The sequence below is a fragment of the Microtus oregoni genome, unplaced genomic scaffold (genome assembly GCF_018167655.1).
Source record: "Microtus oregoni isolate MIOR12 unplaced genomic scaffold, Mior012 000019F_ref0000042, whole genome shotgun sequence".
Lineage (NCBI taxonomy): Eukaryota > Metazoa > Chordata > Mammalia > Rodentia > Cricetidae > Microtus > Microtus oregoni.
This window is the reverse complement of record NW_024543078.1, coordinates 10,112,780-10,139,275: the sequence shown is the minus strand read 5'-3', so window position 1 is coordinate 10,139,275 and position 26,496 is coordinate 10,112,780. Positions and strand designations below refer to the sequence as shown.

Here is a 26,496-nt window from a genome sequence, read left to right as displayed (position 1 = left end):
GGCTGTCCTGGAACCAGCTCTGTAAACCTGACTGGTCTCGAACTCTCAGAGATCCGCTTGCCTCTGTCTCCCGAGAGAGAGCCTGGTGAACCTGATGGAGTGCCTTATATTTTTATGATGTGGCTAGAGCAATGGCTCACAGGTTAAGAGCGCACAATACCCTTCTTGTGAACCGATTCCCAGCAGTCACTTCCGGTGGCTCAAAACTCCAGGCACCTGCACACACGTGCACTTACCCAAACACACATTTCTAGTATAATTACGTAATTCCCCACCTTCCCTTGCTTTTATGTCCAGTGAGCAGGGAGTCCACACTCAGCCCTGAATGGCCCCTTCCTCCTCAATGGGCCACCAGAGAGCTTCTTGTGGACCAAAAAAAGAAAGAGTTGAGGGTCAGGGCTGCTAACACGTATCACGGTCCTGTCCCTGTCCAGCTGCCACCTTGAAGTGACCGGGCTGCGGCTGCCTCCCCTCCCCCGCTCCTGTGGCTTTCCCAGGGAACAGATGTTTGCTCTGCCTGGGAGGTCAGAGGCCCCAGCTGACGGCTGGGATGAGGTGAAGCTGTCTCCGTCTCTGGGGACATCTAGCTTCCAAACCCAGCTGGGTCCCTGTGACAAAGGCTTTGCTGTTCACTGCTCAGTACCCACAGGCACCTGTGCTTGCCATGGCTTTGGGAACGCTCCAAGGTCTGAGCGGTCGCCTGGCCTCTCTCCGCAGCTCCGAAAGAATAGCAAGGAATGGCAAGGTTTTAAAATTCGTTTTTATTACATTTATTTGTTAATTTATGGTGTGTGCCTTGTGTGTAAATCAGGACAACTTGCGGGTGTCCGCTCTCTACTGCCACCGTGTGGGCCGTGTGTGTTCCTGGGACTGAACCAGTCAGGCTGGCAGCAAGTGCCTCTCTCTCTCTCTCTCTCTCTCTCTCTCTCTCTCTCTCTCTCTCTCTCCTTTCTTTTCTGTTTTTCTTTTTCTTTTTTTTTTTTTTACAGGCAAAGCCCGCTCACAGAGAGGGGCCCCTGGAACCTCCCGGAGGGCAATAGATTTGGCTTGGGGGGAGTCTGTGTCATGGGTCCCCCGTCCCCTCTCTGGCCTGGAGCCAGTGTGCAGGGTCCCTCAGGGGCTCTGGCTGCCGGTGACAGGGTAGAGCAGCGCCAGGTGCTCTGCGCCCTGCACAGGCAGTGGGCGGGCACTGTAATGTAGGACCAGCTCGGGTACGCTGGGGAAGGGCCCGCTGTGCTGGCCCAGCACCACCTGGTTTTCCCGGGTCCGCGCGAACTTCAGGTGCATGGAACCCTGACTGCTCCTGTGGGGCAAGGCAGAGCATCATTTCTCAGACCCACTCAACTGTCCATCTCTCCACAGCCGCCGTCCACGGGTGCATTACTCTGGACCTCCAGGGACACCTCTAGCAGCCCCACCCAGTGCCTCTCTGCGGGACTGACAGTCACGAGTGACTTCCTGACCTCCATAGCTCTGTAGGATAGCTTTCCCTTTGAAGTTCCGTTTTGGACCAATTAGAGGGACCAGAGGGTAAAGATGCTTGCAGCTCACGCTTGATGACTTGAGTTTAATTCCCCAAGACCCACAAAGCGCGAGGCGAGAGCTGAACCTCAAGATTTGTCCTCTGACCGCTACACCCACGCATGCACAAAAGTAAAAGTTGCAGCACTTGGGAGGCAGAGGCTGGCAGATAGCTACAAATTCAGGACTAGCCTGGTCTACATGGTGAGCTCTGGGCCAGGCAAGACTACATAGTGAGACCTCTCCTCACAATAAATAAATAAAGTTAAATAAATTATTCTTTAATCCCAGTACTTGGGAGGCAGAGGCAGGCAGATCTCTGTGAGCTGTCCCAGGCCAGCCCGGGCTCTGCAGTAAGACCCCTTCCCTGCTCACCCTAGCCTTGATGGCTCCCAGCTCAGCCTGAGTACCACTTTTGTACAAGTCCTCCCTCAGCCTCTCATCTTCCACAGTTCCATTTTGGAACCTGAGTTCATCCGTGCTAGGGCCCCAACTCATAGCGGGGACCCTGGAATACACAGTGTTCTTCCTGCATGTATGCCTGCATACCAGAAGAGAGCTACAGCTTTCACTACAGATGGGTGCTGGGAATTGAACTCAGGACCTCTGGAAGAGCAGCAAATGCTCTTGACCTCTGAGCCATCTATCCAGTCCCTGATAGGTGTTCTAATAATGTTGAGTCAATGAAGAGACTGACTCTACGCCTATGCACCCTTTTAAAAATATTTTTCACATTTATTATTTATTTATATGTATATTGGGAGCACACACGTGGAGCATGTGGAGGTCAGAGGACACCCTGTGGAGGTCGGTTTGTTATTTCCACCATATCGGTCTCAGAACTCAAGTTCTTTTTTTCTTTCTTTCTTTTTTCTTTTTTTGTTTTTCAAGAAAGGATTTCTCTGTGTGACAGTTCTGGTTGTCCTGGAACTTGCTTTGTAAACCAGGCTGGTTTCGAACTCATAGAGATCCACCTGCCTCTGCCTCCCAGCCAAATTCAAGTTGTTTAGGCTTGGTGGTAAGTACCTTTATCCACTGAGCCATCTCGCCATCCCAGTAATTTTTTTGGATTTTTGAGAAGGGTTTCTCTACATAACTTTGGAGCCTGTTCTGGAAACTTACTCTGTAGACCAGGCTGGTTGGACTCACAGAAATCCGCTTGCCTCTGCCTCCCGAGTGCTGGGATTAGGGGCATGCGTCACCATGATCGGCTATATTTTACTTTTAATGTGCCTGCGGGTGCACCCATAGTGGCCAGAAGATGGTGTCATATTCCCTGGAGCTGGAATTACAGGCAGTTGTGGGCCACTAGATGTAGGGGCTGAACCCAGGTCCTCCCAAAGAACAGCTAGTGCCCTTAACCACTGAACTGCCTCTCCAGTCCCTCCCTTGCTTTTATTAAGACAAACTCATGTAGCCCAGGATATCCTCAAATTGGATGAGTAGCCGGGGCTGAACTTGAACTCGTGGTCCCCCTGCCCTCTCCAGTGCTGGTACCACAAGGCCGTGCTACACTGGACTCACACTTTAGGGATCTTAAGGAACCAGCGTTTCAAACTCAAGTGCTCTCTAGAACATCCTGAGAATTTGCTTCACACTCAAGGCTGCCTTTCAAGTTTTGGACAGGGCCATTCAAACGAACCTTCAAACCTGGTTCCCGTTCCAAGCTCGCTCCGAGTGGGACTCATTTAGCCACTGACCAGGGAGCCCCACCCAGTCGCCTGAATGCCCGCCCACTTTCCAGAAATCCCCACCCACTGGCCGCCCTGAGTCTGGGTCTCACCTGAGGGACAGGATGCAGTCCTGAGCCCTGGTCTCACTGAGCCGCACTAGGTAGCTGCCTTCCTTGCAGAGGGACAAAAGGTTCTCGGCCTCTGCACGGCTCAGGGGGCCATGAAACCACCTGGGCGTGGGGACAGATATCTCCAGCTGACTTCACACACCTAGGGGCCGAGGAAAGGACCCCAGGGCACAGCCAGACAATTCCCTTGGACATGGTGAGTGGGGCCAGCCTGGGCTACATGAGACCCTTGCCAAGAAAATGAATGACAGAGTGAATGAAAGAGACCCCAACTCCCTTGCAGTTCCTGGGTCCCCGGGGTCACCCCTCCTTCAGCATTTGCACTCACGGCTGCTTCTCCAGGGCCAGAGCCGCATCCACACGCTCCGCAGGCTGTGGTCTTCGGCCGTCCTTGGTCGAGCCTGGGGTCCGCTCCCAGTCAGGACCATCAAACTGTACTGGGAGAGGAAGGTGAGAGGTTAAGTCCCGCCCACCTAGAGGGCAGGACAGGAGCCAGTCAATGGGATCTCAGTTTGGGGCACACTATCAGAACCCAGGAGGTGGCGGTGGAGTCTAAGGTTAAGACAAGACTGACACAAGAACTGATTGGTTTTTGGAAATAAGGGAGCGTGGCCACCCAGAAATTAGACACTATGGAAGGGGCGGGGCATTGCCTTGACTGACGAATCAGAGCAGAGGATGTGTGGTCAACAGGGATGGGTTGGAAGTTTGTAGTCAGCAGGCTGTAGTGCTTGTGGGTAAGCAGGACTATCCACATGGTGGAAGGCAAGCGCTGCCTCAAGTCATGGCCCCGTCCTTCCATTTTTACGTTGATCTTGTTACTCTTTCACTCTATTTAACTAGGACCTGTCTGGCTCCAAGTCTACCACGTGACAGCTCCTAAAAACCTCACACTATCTTTCTCCAGCTCCCACACAACTGAGTGCGATTTAGCGTTTCATCTACAACCGTCCGGTTGGGTCGGTCCTACAATGACCACAAATCCAGTGTGATGTCACAGCCACGTCTCTTCCCAAGAATACACAGGCTCGGGGTGGTGATAAAAAGGCATTTTCTCTGGGGGGAAACTGAGGCAGTGGAGGGAGGAGGGCTTTGAAGGGCCTGGCCTTGCGCACACCTGCGAAGGCCCGGGAGATGTGATCTTTCTTCCACTCCCAAGGCTGGTCATACTCATCTGCTGGCCTCTCATCCTCCAGGGGCAGCCGACTCTGGCCAGAAGTCGCTCCATCTTCCGGCTCTGCATCTTGCTCCTCATACGGAGTATCGTAAAGCTGGACAGCTCTGCTTGGCCGTTCTGCGTGGAGAAGACACTGGTCACCCTCCCGTTCCATGCAGGACCATGCCCTCGTACCTGGCCCTGTGCACTCACCACTTGAGCCGGTCTGGGAGTCATAGGGCTCCATGTACCCATCATCCAGAGCTGGCAGCTGAGGCTGGGCGTCAAAAGGATCTGCGTACTCAGCGTCTGCTTCAGGCTGTAGGGAGAGGCTCCGGCTAGTTCTGACGGCCTGTCGTGTTACACTGTGCTCTCTGCCTGCCCCTGCTGGGCTTTTCACAGTTCTCAGAGCTAGGCTGGGCAGGGAGTCCCCAGGATCCTCCTGTGCCTGGCTCCCCAGTGCACAGGCCACCACATTCAACTCTTCAAGTGGGTTCTGGGAATTCAAACCCAGTTCCCAGAACCCTCTGGTGTTGTTCTAATACCCTAAACCCTTAGTAAAGAGATAAGCCTGTTTTATAGGCAAAGAAACAGCAGAAGTCAGTGACCTGGGGAGGGTCACACAGCTGGGGAGAATGAGGCAGGGTTTAATCCAGTTTGTCCTGTCTCCCTGAGTCCCTTCCTCCTCTCAGGTTCCCCTCTTCCAGAGGCTTTGGGGGCAGGAGGATGGCAAGTTTTAGGCCAGCTTGGGCTGCACAGAGAAAACCTGTCTCAAAACCAAACCAAATCAATGGAGCAGTGGTTCTCAACCTTCCTAATGCTGTGTGACCTTGTAACACAGTTCCTCAAGTTGTGCTTATCCCCCCAAATAGAATTCTTTTTTTTTTTTTTTTTTTGGTTTTTCGAGACAGGGTTTCTCTGTAGCTTTGGAGCCTGTCCTGGAACTCCCTTGGTAGACCAGGCTGGCCTCGAACTCACAGAGATCCGCCTGTCTCTGCCTCCCAAGTGCTGGGATTACAGGCGTGCGCCACCACCACCCGGCCCAAATAGAATTCTTTTAATTGCTTCTTCATAACTGTAATTTTGCTACTGTTATGAATTGCGGTAACTGTGTTTTCTGATGGTCTTAGGTGACCCCTGTGAAAGGGTCGTTGAACCCAAATGGAGTCACCACCAGCGGGCTGAGAAACACTGCCCCAGAACTAAGCAGGGCTGGAGCTCTGTGGGCAGATAGCTCTTCTTGCCCAGCATGCACCAGATCCAGTTTCGAGTGTGACACACACTTCGGAAGTAGAGGCGGGAGTCTCAGGTATTCAAGATCACTGCCAGCTAAGTAGTGAGTTTGAGGCCAATCTGAGCTACCTTGCACACAAAACAAAAACGGTGCCCACCCTCGGTCTTTCCGAATGGAGAAAGGCTCGAGGGGGACTCTGGTTAACCCAGAAACTCTTAGACTCCCCGGGGGCGGGGGAGCATGAGGTTGGGACCCTGGGATGATGGGGACAGAGCACCAGTGCCCGTCCGCCACGCACCTCCTCTCCAGGGCTGCCCAGGAGGGCCTTGGCTCTGGCCATGTCTGCAGCCTCCACTTTGATCAGCCGGTGCCTGGGAGAGTCGTACTTGGAGTCCACCAGCCCGGCGGGCTCCGACTCAGGGCGGCCATCGGCGTCCTCGTAGGGATCCTCGAAGTCCAGGTCCTTCTGCTCCCGGTAAGCCCGAAGAATATCGCTCTCTGTGTAATCGGGAGTGGGCGGCTGCGGCGGAGGCTTCCGGCCGCCAAAGCTCAGATAGTCCCGGAGCCACTTGGCCATGGGTGTCCCCGGAATTGGCTGGTGTCAGACCGGGGCTTCCATGCGAGCTCCTCAGCTCGTCCTGGGGAGCGAGGGGGGGAGGAGGAGAAAAGAGGGGAGACGCAAAAGGGGCAGGAAGAAGGGAGAGGAGAGAGAAGGGGAAAGAGAAGGGGGAGGTGGTCAGGAGTCCTAGGCTGGGCTCGGAGGGGAGGGGGCAGCAGGTGGTGACCCCAGCGTTGCGGGAGTCGTGCACTTCGGGTTACAGGCAACACAGTATGGTGTCAGCGCGGTTGTCCCCCAGAGCTTCACGCACAAAGTTGCCAGAGGCTGGACCACCCAGAGGGTCGTACTCCCTGTGGACTGTTGTCCGATCCCAAGGGTTCAGTCGGTCTAATTCCTTAAATCCACATTCATTCCCTTAACCTCCTTATACCTTACCGGCCTCCATCCCTTACTCTTTATTCCTTAACCCCCATCCCTTAACCCTCCATATCCCTTACTCCCCCATCTCTTAACCTTCCGATCCCTTAAAAAGCACTCCCGTACCCCTTAACCTCCGGATCCCTTATCCCCCCCCCCCCCCCATCTCATAACCTCCCTTTTCCTTAACCCTCGGATCCCTTACCCCCTCCCCGTACATCTTAACTGCCGGATCCCTCACCCCCACATCTCTTAACCTCCAGATCCCTTACCGCTTCTATCTCTTAACCTCCCCAATCCCTTTACTCCCGGGTTCTCCCCCCCCCCCCCTGCAACCTTTTAACCTCCCAATTCCTTAACCGCCTACGGCCGCAGCCACCGCACAAAGGGACATAACCCCCTGGGTCCCGGCCCCGGCTCTCGGGGGGCCGAGGGAGGGGCGAGGACACCCGCCGTCCCACCGGGTCCCGCCCCCGCCCCGCGACAGACCTACAGACCTCAGACCTTCAGTCGCTCCGGGGCGGACACGACCCCGGAGGACGAGGACACCGGCGCGGGGACCGAGTCGCCCTTGGGACCGGGGCCGGGAGGGGATTGGGCGAGAGACCTGAGCATCGCGCAGGGTCGCGGCTGGCTGTGGCGCGGGGCGGGAGGCGCCGTCCGTCACCGCCGCGTCCGTCGCTTTGTGGCGGGCGAGGGGGAGGGGCGGGAGGCGGCCGCAGCTGCGGGTCCGCGAGGGGAGGGACGGGGGCTGGGAAGTGGGACCCTAAGGGGGGAATTGCAGGGCAGGAGTCAGCCAGAGTCAACCCAGCCATGGCCACCAGTCTATGTTCCTTAGGCTCCCCAAATGGTAAACGGTGCAGAAAGCATTGACAGTGACAGAAGAGTTACTGCTGAGGGGCTCATGTTGCCCAAGCTGTCCTCCAACTCATTTGCAACAAAGGATGACCTGGTCCTCCTGCCTCAGCTTCCCAAGTGCTAGGGATGACACTTGGGGCTTCGTGCATGCTAGACAAGCGCCCTACCCACTGAGATGTTCAGGTTGGAGAAAGAGAGGCTATGGTTATGGGGTGTTACTCAGGCCACCCAGCCGTCAGTTTATATTTGGACGTCTCGAGGATTGGCACTGGTCCCTAACAGGATGAGCGTTCATCCTCTCCTCCAATGTGAGCTCTGCTTTCCATTGGGGAAACTGAGGCTTAGAGCGAACACAGCTTCCAGAGTCTGCAGTGTCTGCTGACCACCGGCAGCTCCTATCTCAGCCCCAGAGTCCCCAGAGCGCGGGCAATCGTCCTGTTGGCATGGGCGGCTGCAGCCGAGCGCATCACACGTGAGCTTCGTCCGCCACACGGAGGGCAGGTAACTGCGCCGTGGCAGGAATGGCAATCAGGAGCCCCGAGGCGGAACCAAAGGGCGCTTGACTTCCCCTCGCCTCGGAGTCTCCCAGAGAGGAGCGGGCAGGTGTGTGGTGGTGGTGGGGGAAACAGAGAAAAGAGCCGGGACTTGACTTTCCGATGAAGGAATGGGGTTATGGCAGCCATCCTGATACATCCTGTTGGATGACTTGTAAAATGGGCATGGACAGTACCCGAGTGTGTCCCATTGGTCTGACTGTAATTCACATGCCCTACCGCTGCCCCTTTTAGAAGTACAACCCCAGGGCTAGGGGGTGGCCGCTAACAGGGGAGCGCTGGCCCAACACTGGGGGGGGGGGGCTTGTCCCACATCAAGCACCTTAAACTCAAAAAACAGAAATGAAAATACGACGACGCACGAGTGGGTTGAACAGTGTATCAGAAAAGCCATAGAACCTGCTGCACTCTAGTTCTAGAATATTCCACCCCCATGTCCCTGCCAGTTTCCATGAATCCATCCTGTCTCTGCATCAGCTTGTTCTGGAGTCTCACAGTGGACTTCGCGGTCTGGTCCTCTCACTATTTCCACATGCCGGCAGTTGGTGACATGTGATGGAGCTGTGTGACTGACCATCATGTGGCAGGCACACAACAGTGCTTGAAGTGGGGCCTCCCCAACTGTACCTCAAATCTGGGAAGAAGTGTGCCAAGTCACGGGGACAGGAGGGGAGGTACACTGGTCCACAGTGAGTCTGGTGGCCAATGCCTTTAGTCCACAGAGACCCAAGGAGCCATGAATGTGTTTGTAGGGGACCCTGCGGAGGCAGGTCTTGCCTCGTGCAGTCTGATGGCAGATGCAGAACTTGCCCTGAGTAGCCTCCCATTTGGAGGTGCTGTCTACTGTGGGGCATGCACACAGCCTGAGGCAGGTGTGGCTCCGCCTTCAGTGGTCCCCAGTCAGGTGAAGTACAGTGCTTCCCTGGGCCATAGCCTGAGGAAGATGCAAGTCACTGATTTTCAAGGTTCCCAGTCTGGGGGGAGGTCCAGCTGCTCCCCAGTGCTGTAGGAACAATGGTGTCTGGGGCAAAAAGGCCTCACAGATCAGACTGTAGTGTGTCCTAACCCTCTAGCATGCAGTCCATGTGTCCCAGCACAGGGGCCACGCCATGTTGGTGACCAGCAGGCTGGCAGAGGGCCACGAGTGGGCTGGTCCAGCTAGTGTCTAAGCTGCAAGGACAGGTGGTGGGGTCAGCACTATCCTTGTGGCTCCTGTTGCCAGGGACCCCCAGGGAGCTGATGGAGTACATGATGACAGCTGCAGAGCTGGGGAAGCCAGGGTGGGGGTGGAGTGGGAGGGTTCCAACCAGACCCCAGGGTGCCACTGATGTGTCTCTGTTCTTGGGGGTGGGGCATGAGGACATGGGTGTGAGAAGGAAGAACGTCAGGGAAAAGCAGACTCCAACACGAACATTTCAGGCTTAAGATCAACTTGGTTCACATCTCTCATCCCAGCCTGGGGAGGTGAAGGCAAGCCTGGGCTACACACGCCTGTCTCTCCACTGCCACCCCATCCAGGCTCACTGTGTTCTAAATGACAGACTCAGGCTCAGCAGTTTTCCTACAGAACACAGACTCATGTACCGCCAAATTCTGAATGACGGAAACGGGCTGGGGTCCAGGCCCAGGCTGGCTGTGGCCTAAATCCCAGGTGAGTGTTAGCTCTGGTTAGACGGTCGGGCAGGGTCTCTCGCTGGTCCACATGGCTGTCAATTGATTTTCTTTATCACACAGTATTATTGTGTTGCAGGTAGAGTCCCAGGCCTTGTTGGGAGTTCCCAGGGACCCTGCCACCTGTCCCCTGTCAGATAGTGTTCAGATCTGTGGTAGGAAGGGATAGGGCAAACAGGCTCCCTATAACTCAAGGACTGAGAGAGTGGGCCAGGCTGTTTGTCCTGGGACACCTGGTACTAAGGGACATTGCCTCTCCACACCCTGCTGGGATTCACGGCAGACACGGTCACGAGGAACTTGCTGAGGGTGCCTTCCTTGGTCCCATCTCCTCCTCTGGTTTCTTGGGTCTGTGATGTTGCTGTAGGGGCTCAGCTGTCACTGTCCTCGCTGTCCCCATATGCACCCAGCTGGCTCAGGGAGGAGGCCCCGGGTGTCTGGGGTGCAAGGTTGGCTGTCTTCCTGCTCTCGGGAGCACCTATGAGGAGGACAGATCAGTCCAGTGATGCAGGGCAGGGGAGTGTGCCCAGGTTAGAGGACCCGTCACCCCAATCCTACACTGGGTCAGAGAGCAGTTGAGTGTCCACATGACACAGGGTCAGTGGCCTCTAACACCTGACCTGCTGTGTGGCTTCAGTCAGTGGGTGACCCTCTCTGAGCTTTAGGATCTGGCAGTGACAACTGTGTCAAAGACGTGCCAACCCCAAGCAGGGCGCTCTCTATATACAGTGAATTATCCAAACCACAGAAAGGACCTGAAGCTGCAGGTTATGCGGGCAGCACCCTGTCTACAGCTACCTGGTGTCCCTTGACACTAACCAGCCACGTGGAGAATTTAGCTATCATGTGACTTCGATTCCAGGCCTTTGCTCCTTTTATCTTTTTTGTTTGAGACAGGGTTTCTCTGTGTTGCCCTGGCTGTCCTGGAACTCGCTCTGTAGCAAGGCTGGCCTCAGACTCAGAGCTCTGCCCATCGCTGCTTCCTGAGTATTAGGATTAAAGGCACGGCCAGCACCGCCTTACTCCTTCTTTTTTGAGACGGGGTCTCATGTAGCCCAGATTGGCCTTAAATTCGCTATGTAGTTGAGGTTGACCCTGAACCCCTGATCCTCTGCCCATCGAGCCCTAGTCCTCGGGTCACTGGCCTCACCTCACCCACCCTATGAAGCTTCTAGACAGTGCCAGGCACACTGCTGCCAGCCAGGGCTGGTGATGGAGACTTACCCACGGCAGGTATCTGGACCTGCTCTGAGCCTCCGTTGGCTTCTGCCTTCATCTTTTTTGGTACCACCAATCCGGTCAGCTGTGCCCTGCTGCCCACTGCCTCTGCCTTCCTCTTGGCCTTCGGTGCCTGTGGGGACCATGCACATCTGTCACCCCTGACCTCCCTGACCTCGCTCTCTGGAGCCAGTGTGCACATTGAGTCTGCTGCAGCTCTAAATTCCTCTCTGGCTCCCAAGGTCCAGGGAGGCATCTGAGGACTTCTCACCTGCTGGTCATTCTCATCCTATGAACGCCTACCCACCTTATCCACACTTCACAATTAGTTTTTGATCACCATCCTCTAGTGCCACCAATAATTCCTGGCACATAGTAGGTGCTCAACCTGCAATCTAAGCTGGCCTTGGCTTCCCCATGTGCTGCCATGACAGGTGTGTGCCACTGCTCCAGGGCTCTGGGGGTGTGAGGACGTGAGGGACCATATGCAGGCAGGCCTGTCACCTTAGCCCATGGTGGCTGAAGCAGGAGGACTGTGGATTTGAGGTCAGGATGGGCTGTGGAGTGTGACCCCCACTTCAAAGAAAAACAAAACAGAACCAGAGCAAGTCTGGATTCCACATGGGAAGAGGGCCAGTTAGCATGCCTGCCTGAAGAATGAAGACCCGAGTTCAAGTCTCCAGTACCACCAAGAGCTAGGTAGAGCAGCACATGGCTGTAACCGAGACAAGAGAATCCTGGGAGTCAGCGGCCCAGTATCACAGCTGTCACAAAGGGTGGGAAGGAGGCTATCTGCGGACCTAAAGGCTGAGTGTGTGCACTGGCACTCACATCTGGATGCAGCTGCGAGAGGCTAGAAGGCCCTAGAACCTTTAACAGCTAAGGCTGCAGCTGCTGCAAAGTTCAGAATGTTCCCAGGACCTGGATGGGAAGTAGGGACACCCTTTCTTCCTTCAGTGAGCCGGATCTTGGTTCTGTGGGCTTTTGTGTTGTTCACTGTGTGTGCACGTGTGGGAGCCAGAGGCTGACACCTGTCTTCTTCAGTTGATCCCCACCACGGTTTCTGAGGCAGGGTCTCTCAGTGACTTGGCAGATCCCATGTGGTACAACCCAGGACTTCCTGCCTCCGCCTCCTGGTGCCAGATCCCAGGCCTGAAGGCCTACATCTGGCTTTACATTTTGAAACAGGCTCTTGCTATATAGCCAGGCTGACCTCAGATGTGAGAGAGCCACCTGCCTCTGCTCCCAAGTGCTGGGATTAAAAGTGTGCTCACCACGACCAGAGCACCTGGCTTTCAGCATGGCACTGGGCTAAACCCCGGTCTTGTGCTTGTGGGGCAGGCACTCGACTCTCTGCCTTGGTGGACTGTTTCCTCAGGCTCAGCAGCAGGACACAGAGCACTGGAACCACGTTGTGGGCTATCTGTCCTGTTAGGAACAGCGCCGCTGCCCATGGCTTCCCTGTGGCTGCTTAGCCTGGGCACCCACCCCCCACACTCTGGTCCTGCTCACCTGGTCCAGGATAGCTGTGGGGTTGGGTTTTGCTGCTGCCTGTGGTCGGGAAGGCGGAGCTTCGTCTTCTGAGTCGGAATCCTCCAGAAGCCTGCGGTGGCGAGCCTCCTCCAGCAAGGCCCTATAGGATGAACACAGTGAGAACATGCTGCACGGACAGCCCCCAGGGGTCTCTGCTGTCTCGTCCTGCTCTCAGAGGGTAAGGAATGGGAGCAGGGGCCATGCTAACAATTTTGAAGACAGTGGCCCAGGGGCTGAGGGCTTGACTGGCACATGGGAGGCTCGAGGTCCATACCCAGCACTACAAAATAAGTAAGCATATAAGAGCTGGGCGAAGAGGCACACGCCTACCACCCCGGCTCTGGGGAGGTGGACGATGGAGGATCAGAAGTTCAAGGCCATCCTTGGCTACTTAGTAATTTTGAGGCCAGCCTGGACTACATAAGACCCTGTCTCAAACAACAAACCCACAGCCATGGGACCGACACAAAAAGCCAGTGATGGTCATGCAACACTGGATCCTGAGGGTCTGAGGGGACTGGGCAGGAGGGGGCTCTGGACTGAGGGGAGAGAAGGGGCAGCCATAGAAGGATCCAGAAGGGCCCTGGCCGCTCACGCAGTCTCACGCTCATCTTCCTCCTCCTGCTGCTGTCGCCACTGTTCCTGCGACAGGCGGTGCTGCAGCAGCATGGCCTCAAAGTCCACGTGTGCCTGCCGCTGGTTCAGGTCCTTCAGCTCCTGCAGGTTTTCCAGCACCTCCATCTCCAGCTTTGAGTCTTTGGTGCGGTTCTCTAGGACCTGGGGGCACACAGGCAGGTGAGGGATTATGAGGAAGGGACAGGGATGTAATGGGGGGAGGGGTATAGGAAGGGGTGTAAGAGGGGTGGGGTGGGGCACAGGGTGGAGGCCTGCAGCCTGGACACACCTTCATGGGGTTGTTCAGCTCCTCATCCTCGCGCTCCTTCTGCACACGCTTTTCCTCCTCCTCCAGGAGCTTCTCGGCCTGGAAGTTGCGTGTGGCGCCATGCTCCATGGTGTAGTCCGTGTTCTCAGGGTCTGTCTGTAAGGTGGGGGGAGGGGACAAAATCAACAATGGCTGCAGGTGGTGCCTGCCTTCCTGTGTGTATTTCTCCCTCTGCCAGCCTCTTTTCTTCGCTTACTCCTTTGGTGGGTGTGTCCTTCCCCCTAAAGCCCAGACCCTCCGGGATACTCGTGACCATATCACAGATCACCTGACTGCAGGAGTGGGCTTCCATCCCCTCAGGTCCCAGTTACTTTGCCCCCTCCGTCTGTGCTCTCTGCACCTTCAGGCCTCCTGGCTGTGCACACATCTGACTTTATCTTCCTGCTTATGAACTACACGGACAAGCTAATGTGTGCACCCTTCTGGGGGGGGGGGGGGTGGATGCAAGGAGCTATGATGTGAATGAGGTTAGCCTGGGCAGCTGAGGACTTCACTCAAAAAACAAGGGTATGACGGGATGGCTTAAGGGTTAGAGCACTGGTTGCTCCTGCAGAGGAAGGACCCGGGTTCAGTTCCCTGCCCATCATCACCTGTAACCCCAGTCCCAGGGCACCGATGCCCCTTCTGGCCTTTTAGGTCACCAGGCACACAGACATTCCAGACATAAACATGTGTGAAATAAAAATGTAACTTATTCAAGCTTGTTTTGTTCACTTTGATTAAATCTCTTTTTTTTGAACTCACAGGAAAAAGCTTACAGTGAAAAAAACAACACTAACCAAACAAACCCATGGCCTCTAATGGTGTAGACCAGAGAAGGGAATTTCCCTTCTCCTGCCTTTGCCTGAATTCCCAGGTTTTTGTTGAGTGCCTGTGAAGCCCTGGCTTCCATTCCAAAAAACAAAGGAAAATCATGATTTTTAGACAGATGTGGCAGCACACGCCTGTCATCCTGGCAACAGAGGTGGAGGCAGGAGGACCACGGTCACTCTGACTACAGGAGACTAAACAAACAAAGCCCAGCACAGTGTGACCCCACAGTCCTCTCCTGTGCACCCGACCCCACATCTGCACAGTGTGACCCCACAGTCCTCACCTGTGCACCCGACCCCACATCTGCACAGTGTGAACCCCACAGTCCTCACCTGTGCACCCGATCCCACATCCGCACAGTGTGACCCCACAGTCCTCACCTGTGCACCGGACCCCACAGTCCTCACCTGTGCACCCGACCCCACAGTCCTCACCTGTGCACCCGACCCCACATCCGCAGTGTGACCCCACAGTCCTCACCTGTGCACCCGACCCCACATCCGCACAGGTGACCCCACAGTCCTCACCTGTGCACCGGACCCCACATCTGCAGTGTGACCCCACAGTCCTCACCTGTGCACCCGACCCCACATCTGCACAGTGTGAACTCCACAGTCCTCACTTGTGCACCCGACCCCACATCCGCACAGTGTGACCCCACAGTCCTCACCTGTGCACCGGACCCCACAGTCCTCACCTGTGCACCCGACCCCACATCCGCACAGGTGACCCCACAGTCCTCACCTGTGCACCCGACCCCACATCCGCACAGTGTGACCCCACAGTCCTCACCTGTGCACCCGACCCCACATCCGCACAGGTGACCCCACAGTCCTCACCTGTGCACCCGACCCCACAGTCCTCACCTGTGCACCCGACCCCACATCCGCACAGGTGACCCCACAGTCCTCACCTGTGCACCGGACCCCACATCTGCAGTGTGACCCCACAGTCCTCACCTGTGCACCCGACCCCACATCCGCACAGGTGACCCCACAGTCCTCACCTGTGCACCCGACCCCACAGTCCTCACCTGTGCACCGGACCCCACATCTGCAGTGTGACCCCACAGTCCTCACCTGTGCACCCGACCCCATATCTGCACAGTGTGACCCCACAGTCCTCACCTGTGCACCCGACCCCGCATCTGCACACGCAGGCGGGCAGGGTTGTCTGTGTGTGGTCCTACTGCAAGCACCTTCCATCTGCACCTATGTGGGGAGTCCTTAGAGAGAAAGGTGCACGAGTGAAGGGAGCCCCTACCTTGAAGGTGATCTCGGCCAAACAGCGCGTGCACTTGATATAGAAGCGGAAGATAGGCAGGCCCAGGTAGGCCTCGTTCTGGACGGTCTCCTTGCGTGCATTGAACTTCTTCCCCTTGTAGATGTATTCTCCACATGTCTTACACCTGTGGCCAGAGCAGGTGTGTGAGTGTCTCTGCACTCTGCTCCAGCACCTGACTGCAGCACAAGCACCTCCATGGGCAGGGAGGACTGCAGTGTCTGGGTGTGTGGGGCTTCTGAGACTCTGAACAAAGAGGGAACAGCAGGATCCTGTGCCCTGACCTTCTTTCCTTCTTGCCGTGCTGACAAACACCTCTGGCTTGGTCCTACGCCAGGGCAGATCCCACGGACTGAGATTCTAACAACCCCTGAATGTCCAGCAGGCAGGCCACCTACCCTGTCTCATGTGTCCTTGTGTAACTACCAGAGGATGGGCATCATTTCCACTCCCCACTAGCCTGTGAGCACCACGAGGCTGGGCACATCCTGATCAACAGCAGGTGCCTGACAACTGCTTGCTGGAGGGATGTGGTGGTTTGAATGTCACACATTGGAAGGCTTAGTCACCAGGGAGTGGCACTACTTGGAAGGATTGGAAGGATCAGAAGGATTAGGAGGTATAGCCTTGTTGGGGGAAGTATGTCACTGGGGTTGGGATGTGAGGTTTCAAAAGTCCATGGCAGGCCCAGTGTTTCTCTTTGCCTGTGGATTAGGATGTGGCTTCCAACTACTTCTTCAGCACATCCTGCCAGGCCTGCCACCAAGTCCCCACGATGATGGACTAAGCCTCTGAAACTGTGAGTGCCAATTAAACGCTTTCTTTTCTAAGAGTTCATGTGTTTGCTGGGTGGTGCTGGTGGTGGCAGCACAGGCCTTTAATCCCAGCACTTGGGAGGCAGAGGCAGGAGTGAGTTTGAGGCCAGCCTGGTCTACAGAGCAAGTTCCAAGACAGGTTCCAAAGCGACACAGAGAAACCCTGTCTCCAAAAATGAAACAAAACAAAAAACCAAAACCACACAAACCAACGAGTCCCCACGTTCAAGGTAACTAGGACAGGCGGAGATGAAGGAAAGAGGAGGATCTACGATCAGCCAGCTAACACGGCAGCTGCTCTGTCCTCAGTGACCATGAGGGTGTGACTACTGGGAGTATGGGTCTCACACAAAGTCAAGTTTGAAGGTTGTTTGATTCTGAGCTGGAAGAACCAGGAAAGCAGGGGAAGGTTGGCAGCCTGTCTGGGATGAGGAGGACAGGAGCCATTGACATGAGAACTGCAGAGACCACGGCTGCTCAAAGACCCTGGGGCAGGAAGAGGGCTGTCACTGGAGGGGCCAGGTGTCACTGACTGTCCAGTGAGGCCTTCTGATGGGTGGATGGGGACCCCATGAGGATGTTTGCTGTTTCTCCACAGTCTCCAGCCCTGGCCTCACACCCCCGGGGATTCACCTCATGTTGAAGGGGGCCATCAGTCGAACCACGTACTGCCGGTCCTTGGGTAGCTTGAGTTTCGGGATCTTTGACGGGTCGAAGTCAGGTGGGTAGTATTTCTGCAGGGGAAGGGAGTGATGGGGTTTTCCAGCACTCAGGGCCCATGTGGGCGGAAAGGGGGTCTGGGAGCCACGTCAGGGGACCCACCATATCCCAGTTTTAGGGATCTGCCCAGGATTCATTCTGCTCGTGCCTTCCCAGACATGGGCCATTTGAAGAACAGCCATGAGAAGAGAGGAACGTACAAGCTTCCAGAACCTTCTTTTCAGACAAATCACAGGGTGTGAGAATGTTGCTCCCCAGAGCTGTGACATGCCTTGCAGGGAAGGTTCTAGAGGCTAATGATTTGCAGTGGGGGTGGACCCCTTCTGCCCAGCACATAGGACTCTAGATGCTCATGAGATAACAGGGACCCAATATAAATCAGGCATTGCCGATGATGGTCTAGTTTGGACTAGGGAACCACACCGGTTCTCGGACACCATCTCAGGGTAAAACCTGGTCAGTGAATTCTTCTCTGTGTACTTGGGAGGCTGGGGTGAGACACACAGGCACAACCACTCTGAGTTATCAAGAGCATGCTAATGCCCACACCTGCCATCCCAGCACCTGCCAGTGGGAGACAGGGGTGGAGAATGACAAACTCCCCTGTAAAAAAAGTAAAAAAGAGGCCAGGCGGCGGAGGTGGCGCATGCCTTTAATTCCAGCACTCAGGAGGCAAAGGCAGGTGGATCTCTGTGAGTTTGAGGCCAGCCTGGTCTACAGAGTGAGTTCCAGGACAGCTAGGGCTGTTGCACAGAGAAACTCTGTCTCAAAAAACCAAAAGTCCAAAACTGTGTGAACCACCAGCAAGGAGGCAGTCTGCTTTGGACACCAGACCTGCTGGCAGCCAGGTCCATGGGGGAGGGAGTTGTCTCCCTTGCTTGAAGGGAGCTTTGCCAAGAGTTCAGGAGGACTCGGGCCTGGTGGTAGTGTTTGCCAGTCATCCCAGCCCAGTCAGGCTAGGAGCTGCACGCACGCCCGTAGTGCACAGACAGACATGTAGGCAAAAGATAAAAACACATCTTTTAAAAATATATACAGCCCAGCGCAGGGGTATACGCCTCTACCCCAGCAATCGGGAGGCTCAGGCAGGTGGGTTGAACCAGAGGCCACTCTGGGCTACAGAGTGAGGCCCTGACTCAAACACAAAATTTCAGGAAATGGAAAGTAAAAGTTTTTGAAGAGAGGAAACTTGAGTCCTTGTGTCTCAGCCACTGAAACTAGAGTAGAAAACGCGGCCAAGAGCTGTCTGATATTCGCTTAACAGAAACTGGGACGAACTGAGGCCACCAAGAGCACCACCCCTAACGGTCCGGAAAAAGCAACTGGATAGTTTCCCGTGGAAAACCCATCTGATGAAGTGACCCAGGCTCCGCTCGCCTGGGGATGATTGACGTCTTCTAAACCGGAAGGGAAACATACGCTAACACCGCCCCTGAGAAATGCGATTGGCAAAGCTTGGGAGGCTCCGCCCCACGGAAAGCCGTTGGTGGGGGGGGATTCCTAAAGGAACTAGCCGGAAGGAAGTGAGCCTCTCCCGCAGTCCTCGGACGTCCCACTGGCGGCAGAGCCATCTAGACTCCGAGCACTTACGTTTAGCACTTTCCGTTCCGACATATTCGCTTCCTGTTCGTCGAGCAAGCGAAGGAGCAGTGTTCTTCGGTTCCTTCGGAGTTTATTCGGCCAGGCGCCGCAGTTCTCTTGACGTCACTTCCTCGGCTGGCTTACTGACGTAGGTCATAGGTTTTAGCGTTCTCATTGGCTGTGGTACCTGTCGATCAAGGGCCCGTGTGCGCTTTTGTTCCTTTCCTGAGTGCCTGTAGGTGCGGCAGTAAATAAAAGTTCCGGGAGCATCTGGCTCGCGTGTGTGCGTGTGCGCCACGCTGGAAAGAGTCAATAAAGTTTTGTTCCGCGTTTCTGCTCTATTGATGTTGTTTGTATTTGATTCTGGGTCTCACCGTGTAGCCCTGGCTGGTCAGGAACTCACAGAGATCCGACTGCCTCTGCCTCCCGAGTGCTGGGATTAAAGGCTGTGCTACCTCCCCGTTCTGTTTATTTCTTCCTTCCTTCCCTCCTTTCTTCTTTCCTTCCTCCCTGACTCCTTTCCTCCCTTCCTCTTTGCACAAGCCTGGCAGTCACTCTACCACTGAGTCACTTACTACCCAGCCTCTCCCTAAAATGTCCAGAGGGCCTTAAGTTTGCAACAGTCTTCCTGCAAGTCCTGCAAGTCTCAGGAAATCAGTGGCCTGCTTGATTTTTCTTGTTTTGCTGTTGTTGGTTTGTGTTTTTTCTCTCTCTTTTTTCTCTCTTTTGTGAGACAGACACTCACCAGGCTGTCCTTGAAATCTCAGTAATCCAGCTGACTCTGCCTTCCGAGTGCTAGGGTTAAAGGCGTTTGCTTAGTTATTATTTGTGCAAAACGATGGCAAGCTCCTCACCTGGGATCCTAGGCAGGGGCAGCCCCCTGAACCACGCCCCCAGCCCTCCTACTCCTTTTCCTCCTTATTCTTCTTGGGACAGAGTTTCCAGGCTGACCTTTAGCTCCCCACCGTTCTTTCCCTCTGTCCTCATTTCGACAAGGCCGGGCTGCATCCTGTTTGGCTCCCAGTTGGGAAAACAAGTGCTATGGTGTGTTTGTTCTTTTTCAGCGCCGATGATAGGAACCCGGACCTTACACCTTGCTTTATCCGCTCCCTTTCTCTCACCCGCGCGCTCCCCGACCCTTCCACCTTTAGACACTGTACCACGTGAAATTTCTTCTTGGAGCTAGCACAGTGCTGTGTCCTCCAAGGCTCCTGAACCTTGAGCCACATCAGCTTCTTTTCGTCATGAAGCCCTTGTTTTGCGGTTGTAGACAAACAGACATTCACGTTGCTCACTCAGCGGACAAGCGGCTGGAGAGGAGGCTCAGTGTTCTGGCGCCCTCTTCTGACCGCCGTGGGCACTGCCGTACTCCCCACATACACATATTTAGAAATGAAATTAAAATACTTAAATTTTAAAAATGGACAGTTTTAATAATTCTTGTCAGGCGGTGGTGGCGTATGTCTTTAATCTCAGCCCTCGGGAGGCAGAGACAGGAAGATGTCTGTGAGTTCGAGGCCAGCCTGGTCTAGGACAGCCAGGCCTACATGAAGAAGTCCTGTCTCGAACTCCTCCATTCCCCATAATAATAATAATAATTTTGTTTTGTTTTGGGGTTTTTCGAGACAGGGTTTCTCTGTGTAGCCCTGGCTGTCCGGAACTTGCTCTATAGACCAGATTGACCTCGAACTCATATTGATCCACCTGCCTCTGCCTTCCAAGTGCTTGGATTAAAGGTGTGCGCCACCATTGCCAGGCTAATAATTCTTATTTAATCAAAATATCTAATCAAATCACATTTACAGTTTATAAAGCACGGAACTGATGTAAGGAGAAATAACATCCCCACAGATTTGGAAATTGATGTCCGGAGAGGTCAAGTCAATGCGCCGAGGATCTCGGCATGTGCAAAGTTAGGACTCGAACCCAGGCCATGCCAGGCCACCCAGACACTTTGAAGTAGACGACATTAGGGTCTGCTATCAAAGACCTAGTCCCTCTTCAAGGATTTCTGGGGCATCCCCTCTGCTTGCCCAGGGAGGCTCCAGTCACTTGGTTTCCCATAGTCCGTGAGATCCTGGGCTGACACCTGGACACAGTACTTGGCGTGGGACTTCGCCGCCCTGAAGGTGAAGGTCGTGGCTTCAATGGGTCCCACCTGCAGGGAGCGAGGACGAGGCGGTGGGTAGGACCGCGCTGTACTGGGAGCTGGGGTAAACCTGGGTAAAGCGCTGGCGGTGAGTTCGAAACCCCAGAACTCTTGTAAACCAGCTGCAGAGTCACGTGATCTCAGCGCTCCTACAGAGAGGCAGGAGGTGGAGACCGGAGGATGTCCAGGGGAACCCTGTCTCACCCTCTCCCAAACCCCCTCTCACCTGGCGGAAGTGAGAGGCACCGTGGCGCCGGTAGCGGACGCGGTACTTGAGAGAGAAGATGTTCGGGAAGGGCCAGGAGGCAGGGGGATGCCAGAGCACCTGCAGCAGCTGCCCCGCTTTGCGCAGACGCACGCCTTCCGGGGGGTCGGGCTTGACTGCGGGGAGCAGGGGGGCGGGGTCAGAAGCGGCTCCACTGGTTTCCTCCTTCATTCATTCACACGCTGGCTCGCGCCTTTAGAGCCCATTCATCCCATCAGTTCGTTCCTTCACTTGTTCATTTAGACCTTCACTAATTCCTTAGCTTGCTTAACCACCTGCTCACTCACACTTACTTATTGCTTGGTTCACGTGCAGATGTATTCATCGATTCATTAACTCGTCCACTGTCATTCATTCATTGAATCCATTAGTTTCTTCACTTATCCATTTGTACATTCATTCATGCTTTGATTAGACCATTAGGTCATTCAGGTATTCATTTCCTCACTCATTAAGTCCTTCCCTCATTCACTGTATCATTCATGCGTTCATTCATTCCCTCATTCATTAAGTCATCTGTCCACTATGCAATCATGTCAGTCATGCATTCATTCACCCATCTTGCAAGGAGCAAGCATTTGTTGAATCACCGTTGGCCCTGCTGACAGAAGTCGTGACAAAGAGAGAGTTTCAGAGTGTAAGTCCCAAGTGGGCTGAAGGGCTTTCCCGAGACACCATTCTTACAGAACTGAGCTGGAGGATATCGGATACCATTTCTCTGCCTGCCCCCAGAACGCTGCTTCATGCCAACACAAGTTCTACACCCATAAGCCATCTCTCTACCCCTCCCCTGCCTTCAGCACCCACAGATCTGTCTCTGGATCCCCCTGTTCTGGAGCCCACGCTGTGCGGTTTGTGTCTGGGTTGCTCACTGAGCGCTGTGTCCTCAAGGTCCCTCCTCACTGTAGTTGGCTCCAGAGCCTCATTCTCCAGGGCTGAGTGGTGTTCCCCTGTGTAGATGGATATTGTGTGTCTGCCCATCCATCCATCCATCCATCCACCCACCCACCCACCCACCCATCCACCATCCATCCACCCATCCATCCATCCACCCATCCATCCACCCATCCATCCATCCACCTATCCATCCATCCACCCATCCATCCATCCATCCATCCATCCACAGGAGGACACGTGTCATGGGCTGCCCCCTTCTGGATGCCGTGCGTAAGGTTGTCAAGGATTTGTAGGGATGAACATTTTTATTTTTGTTGAGCAAATATTTGGGAGTGGAGACTCCATGTTTAATCCTTTGAGGGTGGAGTAGCCTTTCACTGACCTTCTCTGAAACAGACAGGGTTTCTCAGCTATGGAGCCAGTCCTGGAACTCATTCTGTAGACTGGGTTGGTCTTGAACTCATAGAGGTCCCCCTGCCTCTGCCTCTTGAGTGCTGGGATTTAAGGCATGCACCACCACTGCCCGGCCTTTCTTCCTTCTTTCCTTTTTTCCTTCTTTCCTTCCTTTTCCTTCCTTCCTTCCTTCCTTCCTTCCTTTTTTTGCTTTTTTTGTTAGTATCAGGGTGTTGGGTTCTTGACTCCAATTTATCTCGTACTCTCAGAGATCGGCCTACCTCTGGGATTAAAGCCCTGTATACCACACCGGCTTTCGTCCTCCCTTCATGGCAATTGTCACTTATGTTTAGTAATATACTTTTGGGGGGCCTCACCGAGAAGCTGACGCCCAAGCAGTGACCTAAGAAGGCCAAGCAACGAAGCTATGCAAACGCTTCGGATAGGATGGAGTTTGGGGTGTTGGGGAGGCAACAGAAAGTCAGTGAGGCTGGAGTAGAGAAGGTTGCAGGTACCTGGCAGGACGTGGGGGGGGGGGCGGGGGTGGGGAGGGCGCATGGTGGAGGGCGGGAACTGAGAGAGGTGGGAAGGACAGACACTCACTGATCCGCTCAGCCACAAAGGCCAGAAGGCTGCTGCTGGCACCGCTGGGATGAAGCGCAGTGACATTTAACACGTAGGGCACCGTGGAGAACAGGTGCACGTGGGGGATGGTGCAGCACGTAGCCTCGGGGGTGGACTGTAGGCAGGGCTGGCTCTGCTGCTGGGTGGCCACACCGAGCCTGCGTGGGAAGCACCGTGGGGAGTCGCAAAGGGCATCTAGGTGTCCGCGGGGTCCCGGTCTACTCACAGCAGATCGTGGGACCCGGACACGGTCAGGGGGACACCGAGTTCTGAAGAACTCCCTAGATTACCCACATCCCACACTTCTTCTGTTGTTTCGGAGACAGGTTCCCTTGGATCCCAGGCTGCCTCCAACCCCGAGTGGAGTGGAATATTGGAATCTGTTAGTTCCCCTTCGTCGTCCTGGCCCCTCTCCATTCTCTGACCTGTAAGTGGCGATGAAGGACGTGGGTCTGGTGGAGTTGGGAGCCCGCAACGGCGTCCAGGAGCAGTCCACGGCCACAGGGTACCGAGAGGCGTGGCATTGCACCCTGGGCTGGCTCAGAGCAGCTAGGGCGGGAGAGACAGGAACGTGAGCTTCCAGGAGCCTCGCAGGTCTCTGTCATGTGTGGAAGCATGAGCTCCTACGTCTACTACAAACCCCCAGAGCCTCAACAGAGCCCATTTTCTAGATGAGAAAACTGAGTTTCCTCCTTCCTTTCTCTCTCTCGTCCTTCCTTCCTTCCTTTTCTAAAAAAAATATTTCTTATAGTTTATTTAACTTTATTTTATGTTTTATATGAAGGTGTCAGAACCCCTGGAACTGGATCTACAGACAGTTGTGAGCTGCCATGTGGGTGCTGGGAATAGCAGTCAGTGCTCTTAACCGCTGAGCCATCTGTCCAGCTCCCCCCCTTCTTCTTCTTCTTCTTCTTCTTCTTTTTTTTTTAAAAGGCGGGTCTTCTGCAGCTTTAGGCTGGCCTCTAACTCACTAGTAACTGCAAATGGCCTTGAACTCCACTGCTTCCTGCCTCAGCCTCGCGAGTGCCCTGCGCCAGGTGTGTACTATCGTGCCCAGCGTCTCTGAGAGTTTCAGACCCACACTTGAGCAACAAAGGTGACACTTGAGGGTTGCTGAGAGTTAACTGTTGATCTCCCCAAACCTCTAAGCTCAAGGGTTCCTCTGCCTGGGTAAACAAGGCTTTGCCTCTCTGTGCCTCAGTTTCCCTATCCCTATAGCGGAATGGGAACAGGTCCCACTGGAATAGATAGGTGTGAGTTCCTACCCGATTCCAGATATAACCTAAGACTGAAAGCGAAGGGCTGGTCCCCTTGGCCCAGGTGCCCTAGTCCCCAGTGTGACCACCTACCTGTCCCTGTATTGCCAGGGGAGCAGCTAGCCCAGAGGGCAAGTGACAGGAGGAGCCACCGGGACATGCCTGTGTGGTTCTATTCTCCAGACTCGCCGGAGAAGGGACAAAGGACCTTTCCTGTCCTGGAAGCCTTGTCCTGATGAGGATCTGCCCAGCGCAGCTCAGTAGCCCAGTGTGTGGAGCGGAGCAGGAGACGGCGGCGATGGTGACAGTCCAGACTCTTTCACTGACTGCCCCGTGTGTGAGTGTGAAAGGCCTTGAGGTGGGGGCAGGGAGAGGGCCCCAAAAGGGAGAAGTCACTGGGTGGCCTTACTTCCTGCTGATGGGGAAGCCCCGGGAAGGTGGGTGAGGCAGAGGGCAGATGCGTACTTGCCGGTCGCGGAGGGGAGCGGGAGAGACGCAGAGAAACAGAGACTAAGAGACGAGGAGAGAGACAGAGAAAGAGGGACCGAAAGAGACAGGGGACACTGGCCCAGAGACTGGTCCAAGTGCAGGGGTGGTGGCCCTCTTACCAGCTACATCTTCCCAAAACTGTGTCAGGCCCCAGACAACAGGGAGCAGCTGCTACCCCCAGGTTCCCTAGCCCGGGAACATTCTGAAGTGTTCAGGACACCCAAGGAAACCCCCAGGACAAGCTGGTGTCCCCGGGAATTCCAGGCCACACCCCCATCTTCAGCACCAAGAGAACCCAGAGTCTCTGGGGGATTCAGGGGATTTGCCCAGAAATGGGGAGAGACAGGAGCGGGGGCCTTGCTGGAAAGTGATGAAGAAAAATGGAAATTAAGGCATGACTATTGCCACCCATCATTCCCAGCTCGTGACAGCTGAGACAGGGGGATATCTGTGATTTTAACTCTAGCCTGAGGTACACAGGGAGACCTCCACCTTAAAATGAAAAAAGATTAGGGCATAGGGTTCTGAATTCAATTCACACAGATACAGACACACACACACCACCACCACCACCACCACCACTACCACAACAACAAAACAAAGCAAAACAAAATAAAATTAAAACCCACCAAGATGAACAAAGTTCTGAAAAGATGGAGAACAGAAGAATCCAGCCTGGGCCTTTTATTCACTATTTATTTGTTTTGATTTCTTTTTTTGAGACAGTTTGAGACACTCTGTAGCTTTGGAGCCTGGCTTTTTGGCTTTTTAAATTAATTCTTTCTTTCTTTCTTTCTTTCTTTCTTTCTTTCTTTCTTTTTCTTTCTAGACAAGGTTTCTCTGTAGCTTTGGAGCCTGTCCTAGAACTCACTATGTAGACCAGGCTGGCCTTGAATTCACAGAGATCCACCTGCCTTCGCTTCCTGAGTGCTGGGATTAAAGGCGTGGGCCACCACCGCTCGGCCCAAGTTATTTATGTTTTTAATGTGAGAACTTGGGGATGAATCAGAAAGGAAAGGTTGTGGCTTAATAGTGATATATTTGTGTCAAGTTGACATGGGGTCAGTTGGACTGGCTGGCTTTGTATGTCAACTTGACACAAGCTAAAGTCATCATAGAGGAAGGTGCTTCAGTTGAGGAAATGCCTCCTTGAGATCCAGCTGTAAGATATTTTCTCAATTAGTGATCAATGAGGGAGGATCCAATCCACTGAATGATGCCATCCCTGGGCGGGTGATCTGGAGTCCTGTAAGAAAGCAGGTTGAGGAGCTGGAGAGATGGCTCAGTGGTTAAGAGCATTGTCTGCTCTTCCAAAGGTCCTGAGTTCAATTCCCAGCAACCACATGGTGGCTCACAACCGTCTGTAATTAGGTCTGGTGCCCTCTTCTGGCCTTCAGGCATACACACAGACAGAATATTGTATACATAATAAATAAATAAATAAATAAAATAAATAGATAGATAGAAGAGTGGTTCTCGGGCTGGAGAGATGGCTCAGTGGTTAAGAGCATTGCCTGTTCTTCCAAAGGTCCTGAGTTCAATTCCCAGCAACCACATGGTGGCTCACAACCATCTGTAAAGAGGTCTGGTGCCCTCTTCTGGCCTGCAGACATGCACACAGACAGAATATTGTCTACATAATAAATAAATAAATATTTAAAAAAAAAAAAAAAAAAAAAAAAAAAGAAGAGTGGTTCTCTAAGGAACACATTCCTGATTAAAAAAAAATAAAAAAAAGCAGGTTGAGT

The 26,496-nt window shown here is 54.2% G+C and overlaps 3 protein-coding genes across 9 annotated transcripts; all 3 read right to left on the bottom strand.

Annotated features, from left to right (window-relative positions):
* Positions 1-765: 765 nt before the first annotated feature.
* Shd (Src homology 2 domain containing transforming protein D) lies at positions 766-7,366 on the bottom strand. Of its 2 annotated transcripts, none has more exons than XM_041669576.1 (7): positions 7,178-7,366; positions 6,011-6,350; positions 4,692-4,797; positions 4,440-4,616; positions 3,651-3,759; positions 3,305-3,424; positions 766-1,303 (listed from the first exon to the last, which is right to left on the bottom strand). In XM_041669576.1, exons 2-7 carry the CDS (start codon positions 6,287-6,289, stop codon positions 1,114-1,116), a joined length of 981 nt encoding a protein of 326 aa, XP_041525510.1. In that variant the 5' UTR covers positions 6,290-6,350; positions 7,178-7,366; the 3' UTR covers positions 766-1,113. The 2 variants fall into 2 exon arrangements, with proteins under 2 accessions (XP_041525510.1, XP_041525509.1); XM_041669575.1 differs by having other exon boundaries at positions 7,186-7,366.
* Positions 7,367-8,510: 1,144 nt separating this feature from the next.
* On the bottom strand, positions 8,511-19,973 carry Yju2 (YJU2 splicing factor homolog). 6 transcript variants are annotated; one of them, XM_041668758.1, is made up of 9 exons: positions 19,530-19,973; positions 18,685-18,908; positions 17,008-17,108; positions 15,542-15,686; positions 13,427-13,561; positions 13,118-13,299; positions 12,502-12,622; positions 10,996-11,122; positions 8,511-10,249 (listed from the first exon to the last, which is right to left on the bottom strand). In XM_041668758.1, the coding sequence occupies exons 2-9, from the start codon at positions 18,706-18,708 to the stop codon at positions 10,143-10,145; spliced, it is 942 nt and encodes a 313-aa protein (XP_041524692.1). In that variant the 5' UTR covers positions 18,709-18,908; positions 19,530-19,973; the 3' UTR covers positions 8,511-10,142. The 6 variants fall into 6 exon arrangements, with proteins under 6 accessions (XP_041524692.1, XP_041524694.1, XP_041524693.1 ...); XM_041668760.1 differs by having other exon boundaries at positions 18,685-18,862; positions 19,821-19,973; XM_041668759.1 differs by having other exon boundaries at positions 19,836-19,951.
* Positions 19,974-20,136: 163 nt separating this feature from the next.
* Positions 20,137-24,561, bottom strand: Ebi3 (Epstein-Barr virus induced 3). The gene is made up of 5 exons (XM_041669865.1): positions 24,353-24,561; positions 23,429-23,552; positions 22,983-23,161; positions 21,051-21,205; positions 20,137-20,833 (listed from the first exon to the last, which is right to left on the bottom strand). Exons 1-5 carry the CDS (start codon positions 24,417-24,419, stop codon positions 20,666-20,668), a joined length of 693 nt encoding a protein of 230 aa, XP_041525799.1. The 5' UTR covers positions 24,420-24,561; the 3' UTR covers positions 20,137-20,665.
* Positions 24,562-26,496: the final 1,935 nt, after the last annotated feature.

Bases quoted from the DNA above. Each gene is read 5' to 3' on its own strand.
- Shd (XM_041669576.1), bottom strand. From the start codon at position 6,289: ATGGCCAAGTGGCTCCGGGACTATCTGAGCTTTGGCGGCCGGAAGCCT. The intron at 4,798-6,010 runs GTGCGTGGCGGA...CTCTCCCTACAG, and splicing joins TGGGCAGCCCTGGAGAGGAG to CCTGAAGCAGACGCTGAGTA. The intron at 3,425-3,650 runs GTGAGTGCAAAT...CCCCACGCCCAG, and splicing joins CTGGCCCTGGAGAAGCAGCC to GTGGTTTCATGGCCCCCTGA.
- Yju2 (XM_041668758.1), bottom strand. From the start codon at position 18,708: ATGTCGGAACGGAAAGTGCTAAAC. The intron at 17,109-18,684 runs GTAAGTGCTCGG...CTTCCCCTGCAG, and splicing joins CGGAACGGAAAGTGCTAAAC to AAATACTACCCACCTGACTT. The intron at 10,250-10,995 runs GTAAGTCTCCAT...TCCTCCTCATAG, and splicing joins GGTCCAGATACCTGCCGTGG to GTGCTCCCGAGAGCAGGAAG.
- Ebi3 (XM_041669865.1), bottom strand. From the start codon at position 24,419: ATGTCCCGGTGGCTCCTCCTGTCACTTGCCCTCTGGGCTAGCTGCTCC. The intron at 23,553-24,352 runs GTAGGTGGTCAC...CTCCCGCCCTAG, and splicing joins CCCTGGCAATACAGGGACAG to CTGCTCTGAGCCAGCCCAGG. The intron at 20,834-21,050 runs GTGAGAGGGGGT...CGCTCCCTGCAG, and splicing joins GTGCCTCTCACTTCCGCCAG to GTGGGACCCATTGAAGCCAC.